The sequence below is a fragment of the Rhinichthys klamathensis genome, unplaced genomic scaffold (assembly GCF_029890125.1).
Source record: "Rhinichthys klamathensis goyatoka isolate OS25496 unplaced genomic scaffold, OSU_Roscu_1.1 h1tg000176l_1, whole genome shotgun sequence".
Taxonomy (NCBI): domain Eukaryota; kingdom Metazoa; phylum Chordata; class Actinopteri; order Cypriniformes; family Leuciscidae; genus Rhinichthys; species Rhinichthys klamathensis.
This window is the reverse complement of record NW_026606705.1, coordinates 805,777-815,796: the sequence shown is the minus strand read 5'-3', so window position 1 is coordinate 815,796 and position 10,020 is coordinate 805,777. Positions and strand designations below refer to the sequence as shown.

At 39.4% G+C, this 10,020-nt stretch overlaps 1 protein-coding gene across 1 annotated transcript; it reads left to right on the top strand.

The window, feature by feature from the left end:
• The first annotated feature begins 3,387 nt into the window (after nucleotides 1-3,387).
• On the top strand, nucleotides 3,388-4,823 carry LOC130092382 (uncharacterized). The gene is made up of 5 exons (XM_056260230.1): nucleotides 3,388-3,447; nucleotides 3,766-4,053; nucleotides 4,155-4,415; nucleotides 4,508-4,555; nucleotides 4,644-4,823. The coding sequence occupies exons 1-5, from the start codon at nucleotides 3,393-3,395 to the stop codon at nucleotides 4,787-4,789; spliced, it is 798 nt and encodes a 265-aa protein (XP_056116205.1). The 5' UTR covers nucleotides 3,388-3,392; the 3' UTR covers nucleotides 4,790-4,823.
• The last annotated feature ends 5,197 nt before the right edge of the window (nucleotides 4,824-10,020 follow it).

Here is a 10,020-nt window from a genome sequence, read left to right as displayed (position 1 = left end):
CACTACGTCATAACTGTGTAAAAGTTCGAAAAAAACTCCATATATGCCATATATGCACCCTCGATGTGGCAAGCCAATTTAACATTTAATCCTTAGAATGTATTTTCATGCTACTAATAGTCAACTTCTTTTTTTTTTAATAGATATTAGTAGGCTATCTATTCATTATATACTAGTGCTTATTCTTTAAAAGTACCTTTATAAAGATACTGCAGCTCATTAATTAGGTACTAGTTCTTTTTTATTAGACACTAATGCTCATTCCAGTAGTGACTAACCTTTTTAATTATACTTTACTTCTTAAGATTTTTTTGTTTTGTTACTTGTAACCTTTTAGACTAACAATATCCTGAGCTTAATATGTACTAGTACTTTTACATTTACATTTCTGCTCAGTATGCTAATACTCAAAGGGCATCCTCATAACTGCATTAACTGGTTTCTAGATCTACTTAAAGATCAAGTTTTTATGATGTGGCCATATACATGCAAAAAAAGAGTCATATTAAACATCTTTCCTTGTGTTTTCATGCTAACCAATTATTAAGATAAGCTTATATTTTATTATAGGCTATATTAAGTATTCATTGATACTACTTATTTAATAAATACTATTGTTTTTAATTAAATACTACCTATTTAATAGATACAGTACTAGCTATTCATTAGGTACTAGTCATTATTTATTACACAGTGTCCTAACTACACGTGACACAACGCGGCGCCACGACGCGCGATAAAAGGCGTCTTTTAATCAGAGTTATTGTCGTAACCAGCCGCGACGGCGACACGCGCCGATCCTATTTTAGAAACGGTTTCTATTTTTCTGCGTCGCACTGGAACAACAGACACAAAGTGTGGCAATGATAATCTCAGGTGCTGTTAGTGTTTATGTGCTTTATTTAATGTTAAAAGCGTGTAATGTGAATTTGAATATCAGTTAGTGCTCCAGCTTTGCAGCTGTAAAAGCAACAATGGATAATTCATCTCAGATCTTAAAAATTTAACAAATGGAAACAAGAACGTTCAAACTGTGAACAAACAAGTGTATTCTTTGACAAAGATTGTTTCAGTAACTCAATAGCCTCTGTATTTGTAATCATGTTTAAATGGTGTAATATTTGTGAATTTGATTATGTAGCCGGCTGATCCCTTTTCTTGCGAGTGCGTCAGGATTACTCTCAGGGTTTTGAGCGTCTCGCAGTCGCGTGGACAGACACATTATTTGTCGCTGGAATCTCGTCGCGTCGCGTCTGGACACGGTGTAAGACTCTAGTATCTTGTAACATTTCTTATATCACAAGCCACAACATGCTTTTTTTAGGGGTTCAAGCTCTGAAACCCTATAGCTTTTCCGGTGTGTTTATTGTCAAACTACTTTTTTTAAATTAATATAAAAAAAATCCATTGTTTTATATGAAAATATTAATAATTGTATTTTATTGATAACATATTTTAGTTTGTCTTGTATATTATTTTATTAGATCAGATAACATTTGAATCTGTCATATAGTCATGTTATAATGAACTCCAGATGTGGGGCAAGTTGTCACACTTTACTTCCAATCTTTCAGAGTAAATCTAGAAAAAAGTGTACACTATTAATGAAACAAAACCACATAATTGTATTAGTCATTTGTGAAATTAATGTGGGAAAAAATAAATACTCTGAACCCTGAATAGATTTACACAAACTGAGAAAGTCATAACACATTACGAGTAGGCTATACCATCTAATAAATCTATAAATAAAATAAAGTACCATCGAATAAATAAGAACAATCTAATGAATAAGTAGCCTATAGAACCTAATGTAATAGCTACGGCTGCTAGCATATAAAAATAGAAGTAAAACAAAAATCGATACTAGTAGCCTACGGTTCAGGATTAAATGTTAAAACGGTTTGCCATAAATGTAAAGGCGCTTGATATACTGTTCCTTTAAAATATACAGCCAATCAGAGCATGGAGGACACCTCGGAAAAAACTCCCTACCCATCTACTCCGCCTCGGTGTTTGGCCTGACTCCAAGTCCTGCACGTATAAATACCAGATTCGTCCTGCTTTCCTACAGCCAGAACTGAGTTACCCTTGTCCGCGAGCTGTCTGTTTTGATGAAGCCTGGTTGAACATAAGAACCATGCAGAACTTTTACCATGTAAGTTTTCATATTTTTAAATATAATGCCAGCTTGTGAGTTTTTATATTCTTATACTAATGACTGTGTCTGTTTGTGGAAAACTAAACCTGCATATGCGCTGATGTACATTTGTGCCGTTTCAATGCCGATGATGATATAGCCTATCTGATATCGGTGCTATCTGATGATCAGTAGCGGTTCAGTAAATAAAATAATTCAAAATACCCATTTACAATAAGCACTTAACTAAAAAAAAAAACTATTAAATAATAAAATGACTTGAAAATGCTATCTTATGAAATATAATGGCGAATCCGTAACTTCGATCTTTACAAATTAAAGTATACGGTGTTATTTCGTCAGCCGATTGTGAAAGGATAGTGGCTTAAACTTCTGCAACATTAAATCCAGGAGAGAAGAGCAGTCTAGAGGAGGAGAAAGTTACAGCTGAACTGAAAGTAGAGTTGAGCTCAGAGTGCCACTGGAGTCTCGGAGAAAAGAAGCTTTTCAAAGCTTCGAATCAATTGAAACATTTGGTTCGCAAAATGATTCAGTGTTTCGAATCTCCACTCGCTGGCGACTCCTGCTGGTCCAACAGTGAAACTGCAACAAACTCAGACCAAACATGCAGAAAAACAGCTTTTACAGACACATAACAAAGTAAAATATCAAATTCCATTAACTTATCATCTAATAAGATTAAATATCAAATGTCTGTATAATGTGTTCTTTTATTACTGTTCAGGGCTTGTTTAGTTTTTTTTTTCCATGGCTCAGATAATAAGGCCAACAAGAGACTATTAACTATTATTAATTTTAATCACACTGTCTAATTACAACATCTACAATGAATAGAACTGATCAGAGATCAGGTAAAAACCATAAACACTCGTATGTTTCACCACTGGGGGCAAATTCAGTGAATCTACATGATTTACACACACACACACACACACACACACACACACACACACACACACACACACACACACACACACACACACACACACACACACACACACACACACACACACACACACACACACACACACATACACACACACACACACACACACACACACACACGGCCATTGTGCTTTCTATGATGACAGAAACGAAGATAAAAAAAGATTATAGTTTGATATTTATGTAAGATCCACATGTGGATGAAAATCTTTCAATAAACTGAAAGTGAGTGTGTAATGTAGTGTGTGTGTCTGTCACATAACACACCTTCTGTTTTCTCATCAGGATGATTCTTCTTCTTCTTCCTCTTCTTCTTCTGCTGTGCTTTATCAGTTATAGCGGTCAGTGTCATTTATGATTTTGACTATGACTAGTTCAACTAGTTCAAGCTACTACCGTAGTTATTCTAGTTTATTGTTTTTCTGTTGTGTTGCTCATCTCTAGGTTTATACTGTCATCAACATATGAAACCTGTAATGTGACACTTCTGATATTTTTGGCTACTTGTTTTCCATCATTATTTATTTATTTTAATCCAGTTTACTAAAATAACTCTACTAGAATATTTAAGATCATTTTGATTACAGAAAATAGCCAGAACATGTATTTCTCAGTATTGCTAGTGTGTATTGAGTGAATATTGCTGTGTGTGTGTGCAGGATCCTCCACTAAACCTGTGTCAGGAATAAAGGGAGGAATCGTCACTCTATCCTGTGGATCTGAGGACAGAGAGATTGTGGATATCCGTTTATTCAGTGTGTGGAAACACATCCCTGTGTGTGAGGAGAGAAACTGCAGCGGTCGAGTGTGTAAAGAAGGATCATGTGACGTCATCATCAACGATCTGAGACTCAGTGACGCTGGGAAATACTTTTTACGTGTGTATTACACTAATGATCAGAGAGAGCTGGAGCGACAGATCAGGGAATATCATCTTCATATTCACGGTAAAGACAAAACTGATCAAACCATCCTATACATGCTCATGGTCTTGATTAAATGACACTATTATAGTTGTGATTGAGGATGAATGTGTGTGTGTCCTCAGATGAGATCTCAGTGAAGAAAGGAGAGGATCTGAAGTTGGATGTTGTGTTGATCAACGCTGATAAAGTGGAGAGAAACTCTCGCTCCGGCTGGACAGAGGTGTGGAGGAGAGGTCACGGGGTCAGAGGTCACGGGGTCAGCAGTGATCGACTGACCGTCAGTGACCAGACTCTGATCATTCATGACTTTACAGTCACTGACACTGGAACATACAGAGCTCTGGACTCTAATAATGAAGCCTTGATCACAGTCACAGTCACAGGTGAGAGAAGAGCAGTGGAGGAGCAGAAATATTATGTTTAATCAGTAAATTAATACTAAACTGCATGAATAACCTTTCAATATTCTGGACAGAATCTGTTCTAGACTCGAAGGGAAATCTGAGCGACACTGAACATCGACGTGAGTAAAACATGAGAGAATTACAGAAGATCTTAAACAGTGAATTCAACATATTAAACTCTCTTCCCACTTTTCCTTTCATCTGTAGATCATTGGATATTGCTGGTTGCACTGACTGTGGTTCTGGTGGTTCTGATGGTTCTGATTACTGTCCTGATATACAGACGTCGGCACAGAGATTACTTTAAGGGGGAAAGCACTGAGTTCAGGGGTCAGAGGACAGTCGGTGTATAATGATGATCTAGTGCTGTAGTTCTCCAGTTCAGTCTCTAGAGGTTTCTCTACTGTTAGACTCGTGTTGGACTTGATCTTGTTCGTTGTTCTCGACCGAGTCCAGCAATATATGCTTTTTTCTCCTTTAAAACAAAACCATTTCCTGCAGAGGAATCTGTCAACATATTTCTGCAATATATATTTAATTGTCGGTACGTATGAACATTTGTGCTGCAGTTCTACCTCAGGAATCTGTTACTGTATCTGTGTTTACTATTAATGTAAAGCAGCCTTAAAAATATAATACATGATTATGAATTCATAGCTGCCAAGTCTCACGCATTGGCCGTGAGACACCCGCATTTGATTGGTTTCACACGCCACACTCCCGATTTCTCACGCTGAAGTGTCAACCCGGGCGGTCAAATGCCTGGAAGATGAGTTTATCTATATATCTACCTGTTGAGCCACTCGTGATCGACTAGTTATACCGCAAATTCGTTAAAAATCTCCCGTTATCTAGACCGAGCGTGCATGCGAGACAGAGATTGTGCTCCAAACCGCGTAGAGCGAGCGAGAGACCTTGCGCGAGCGAGACCCCCCCCCGTCTCTACCGTCCCCCCCCCCCCCCCGTCAACAAATCTCACTCGTCTCTACCTAACCCCCCCCGCCCCCCCCCCCCCCCCCCCCCCGTCAACAATCTCACGCCGAGCAAAACTCAAAAGTTGGCAGGTATGTGAATTATTGTGTCTATTTAATCCGTCAACTGATGAACTGAGAATGTGTATTTTTGTCAAACTGTGTAAGACTAACAGTGTTTGTGTGAGCATGTATATATGTACATTATTTACTGTTTTGAAAACATATTTATACACATCTGCTGCTCTTTGTGAATCTGTAGTGTATTCACTGTGAAAAAACTAAATTAAACCAATCATGAAAGAAACATTTTTGTTCGTATATTTTTTTGAATGAAATACATATTTTAATATATTGCTATTTTCAGAAAATAATATTTTTTTGTAATGTATACAATGAAACATGAAGAGGATGTTTAACTATTTTTAAAATTGCTAAAAGAATATAAAGTATGTGTAACTAAACAGCCAGAAGAAGAACAACGTTTGATGGAGTTTCATGTCTTATTATAAGTCCTCATTAATTTACTGTATTGTGTTTGTGCTCATAAATCCAAGTCAAGATACCTTTATTAATAGAGCGCTTTTACAATACAGTGTTAAAGCAGCTTTACAGAGATAACAGGAAAATAATGCAACAAAGTTTGTTTCCAGAAGAAAATAAAGTCACAGTCCAGCTTAAGTAAGTTCAGTGATGATTCATTTCTGTTGTAAAGAAAGTTATTAATTTAGTTAGTTAATAAATATATTCTCTATATCGTCCAGCTCAGTTTTACACACTTGCTGAATTCAGAAGCGCACACTATGTTACTCTACTATTGCACGATTTGTTAAACCGAGGGAACAGTTTAAGAATTCGTGAGTATAAACTAACGGATTGGAAAACCGTCGCCTCAGGTTTTGTTTTTTTCCCACAGAAGACTTCCCGGGCTCCGAATTACGGGGTTGAAAACCTGTGTAAATATATTTACCATGGTCCATTTATGTACATATTAAAAAGAATACACTAGCCTTGAACCTTATATATATGGGTCCTTCTCAAAAAATTAGCATATTGTGATAAAGTTCATTATTTTCCATAATGTAATGATAAAAATTAAACCTTCATATATTTTAGATTCATTGCACACCAACTGAAATATTTCAGGTGTTTTATTGTTTTAATACTGATGATTTTGGCATACAGCTCATGAAAACCCAAAATTCCTGTTTCAAAAAATTGGCATATTTCATCCGACCAATAAAAGAAGTGTTTTTAATACAAAAAAAAAGGCAACCTTCAAATAATTATGTTCAGTTATGCACTCAATAGTCAATACTTGGTCGGGAATCCTTTTGCAGAAATGACTGCTTCAATGCGGCGTGGCATGGAGGCAATCAGCCTGTGGCACTGCTGAGGTGTTCTGGAGGCCCAGGATGCTTCGATAGCGGCCTTAAGCTCATCCAGAGTGTTGGGTCTTGCGTCTCTCAACTTTCTCTTCACAATATCCCACAGATTCTCTATGGGGTTCAGGTCAGGAGAGTTGGCAGGCCAATTGAGCACAGTAATACCATGGTCAGTAAACCATTTATCAGTGGTTTTGGCACTGTGAGCAGGTGCCAGGTCCTGCTGAAAAATGAAATCTTCATCTCCATAAAGCTTTTCAGCAGATGGAAGCATGAAGTGCTCCAAAATCTCCTGATAGCTAGCTGCATTGACCCTGCCCTTGATAAAACACAGTGCACCAACACCAGCAGCTGACATGGCACCCCAGACCATCACTGACTGTGGGTACTTGACACTGGACTTCAGGCATTTTGGCATTTCCTTCTCCCCAGTCTTCCTCCAGACTCTGGCACCTTGATTTCCGAATGACATGCAAAACTGAGCAACAGTCCAGTGCTGCTTCTCTGTAGCCCAGGTCAGGCGCTTCTGCCGCTGTTTCTGGTTCAAAAGTGGCTTGACCTGGGGAATGCGGCACCTGTAGCCCATGTCCTGCACACGCCTGTGCACGGTGGCTCTGGATGTTTCTACTCCAGACTCAGTCCACTGCTTCCGCAGGTCCCCCAAGGTCTGGAACCGGTCCTTCTCCACAATCTTCCTCAGGGTCCGGTCACCTCTTCTCGTTGTGCAGCGTCTTTTGCCACACTTTTTCCTTCCCACAGACTTCCCACTGAGGTGCCTTGATACAGCACTCTGGGAACAGCCTATTTGTTCAGAAATTTCTTTCTGTGTCTTACCCTCTTGCTTGAGGGTGTCAATGATGGCCTTCTGGACAGCAGTCAGGTCGGCAGTCTTACCCATGATTGCGGTTTTGAGTAATGAAACAGGCTGGGAGTTTTTAAAAGCCTCAGGAATCTTTTGCAGGTGTTTAGAGTTAATTAGTTGATTCAGATGATTAGGTTAATAGCTCGTTTAGAGACCCTTTTCATGGTAACCACTGGACGCTCTGTCGCACAGTAGAGAAATTACCGCATAGATAGAAGGAGAAGCTCGTAGGCAATCGTTTACTGTCTATGAGGCAATCGGGTGGACGTGGAGGCATAAAGTCAAGGCAGAAGCCCATAGAAATCTCTCCGTTGAAATCAATGGGGTCGCTGTGTCCATTTCTTTTACTGTCTATGGCTAGACCCTCCCTCCTCCTCATCCGCACACTAACCCCCCAAACCACAACCTCAAACCCTTCTTGTCGGTGATTGGCTGGAACTGTTTGTCATGTTTCGGGGAGCGGGTCGCCGCAGTTTGTTTTTGTTGCTGTGTGTGGAGCCTGGGCTGTCTACAGAGACCGTGTTTCTTTACAGTGTGTTCAGGGGACAGGCAGCCAGCGGTTAGTGAGGAGATGTTTGCTGTATGTGACAAAAAAAGTTTTGGCCTAAAAAACACGTGACATCGCTTAGAGCACCTTTAATTAATCCCATTTTGTTTCAAATTTGCGCATTAGACAAAATATTTGATCATGTCATGACAAGGATAGGGTCGGCTACTTGTTTGTATTACCGGTATTCTGGCAACAGTTACAGATTTAGTCATTTGTGTCAGTCAGTCAGTCAGTCATATTTATTTATAGAGCACATTTAAAAACAACAGCTGTTGGCCAAAGTGCTGTACAAGCAGTGTTGGGGAGTAACGGAATACCAGACCTGCCAACTCCAGGGGGGGCGGGGGGAGGGGGGGGGGGGGGGTTATGGAGGGTGCTTGCAGTGGCAAAACCCGCCGCTCGGTTGCTAGGATAGTTGCTACAATGTTGTACATGATTGCATACGAGCCAACAACAATGTCTTGTGGAGCTGCAATATGGCTTCTATATGTGGCAATATGGTTGCTAGGTAGCTTTAAACGGTTGCTAGGGTGTGGTTACAGTTACATGTTGTTCTGGATGAACACTATACTGTTTATATAATTATCATAGGATTGCCAAAGGAGAAAAAAGGCAGTAAAATATAAATGAACCATGATGAGCAATACATTTGTTACTGTATTTATTATTCTTTGTTAATAAAAATACAGCTGTTCGTTGTTTGTTCATATTACTTCACAGTGCATTAGGCTAACTAATGTTAACAAATAGAACTTTTAATTGTAATAAGGCTACTAGTAAATAGTGAAATTAACATTACCAAAGATTAATAAATGCTATTTATTTATAAAGATTAAGAAGTGCAGTTTATGAATAGTTAATATTAACTAGTTTGGTGTTATCGATTTGTTATACACTGATTCAGATCTCTTTTGAAGAGACAGATGTTGGACAGTTATTTTAACCATTCATAAAAGTAAATCGCTTCAAATGAGTCATTAGTCCGCGAATCGGACGTGCCATTAGCTGACACACACGCCACGAGTTGTGTGATTATCCCAGCAGATCAGGACATCGCACAAGATTTGTCTCAACTCTCAACACAGAAAACATTTAATCACTGGATAGGTTTTTTGTTTATTGAAAATGTGGTTTATGTCAGCTGAATGTGCGGAACGCTTTTCAGAGAGGATAGGGCACTTTTAGTAGGCTACAATTCACACCCAGCGGTAATTCAGGAAAAAAAATCTCCACGTGAAACTTTGGTCTTTTGATCTTTTACTATCGTGTCAATTCTCAATAGATTTTGATTAATATGCGCGAACGAGGGAGAGCAAGGCAGTTTGAATACAGTGAGAGTGCGCGCGCGACCGGCTCTCTCTCTCTATTTTCAGTTGGTAAACATGGTGACGTTTTTCTGTGGGCGGAGCTTAGGTGGTGGCAGAACGAGAGTTACGTATGTAACTGCGGTTCTATGAGTTCTGGATGACCGCCAGAGGCAGTGCTTCACACTGGATACTATCTCTCGTTGCAATGCATAGGTCGAGTCTAATACAAACAATGTCCCTCGTGACCAGGATGACTCGGGGTGCTCCCCTATTTAACCCCGTGACTTCCTGCAGACTGTCCCTACGGAATCTTCTCGCCTGACTCCGAGTGACAGAAAGCTCTGGCGGTCATCCAGAACTCATAGAACCGCAGTTACATACGTAACTCTCGTTCTATTTCGTTCTTCCTGACCGCCAGAGGCAGTGCATCACACTGGATGACTGATAACAACAAGGTCACGAGGAGGTCCTACTCACCGTTAAGAGGAAGTTGAGGGTCCGGAGAGGAC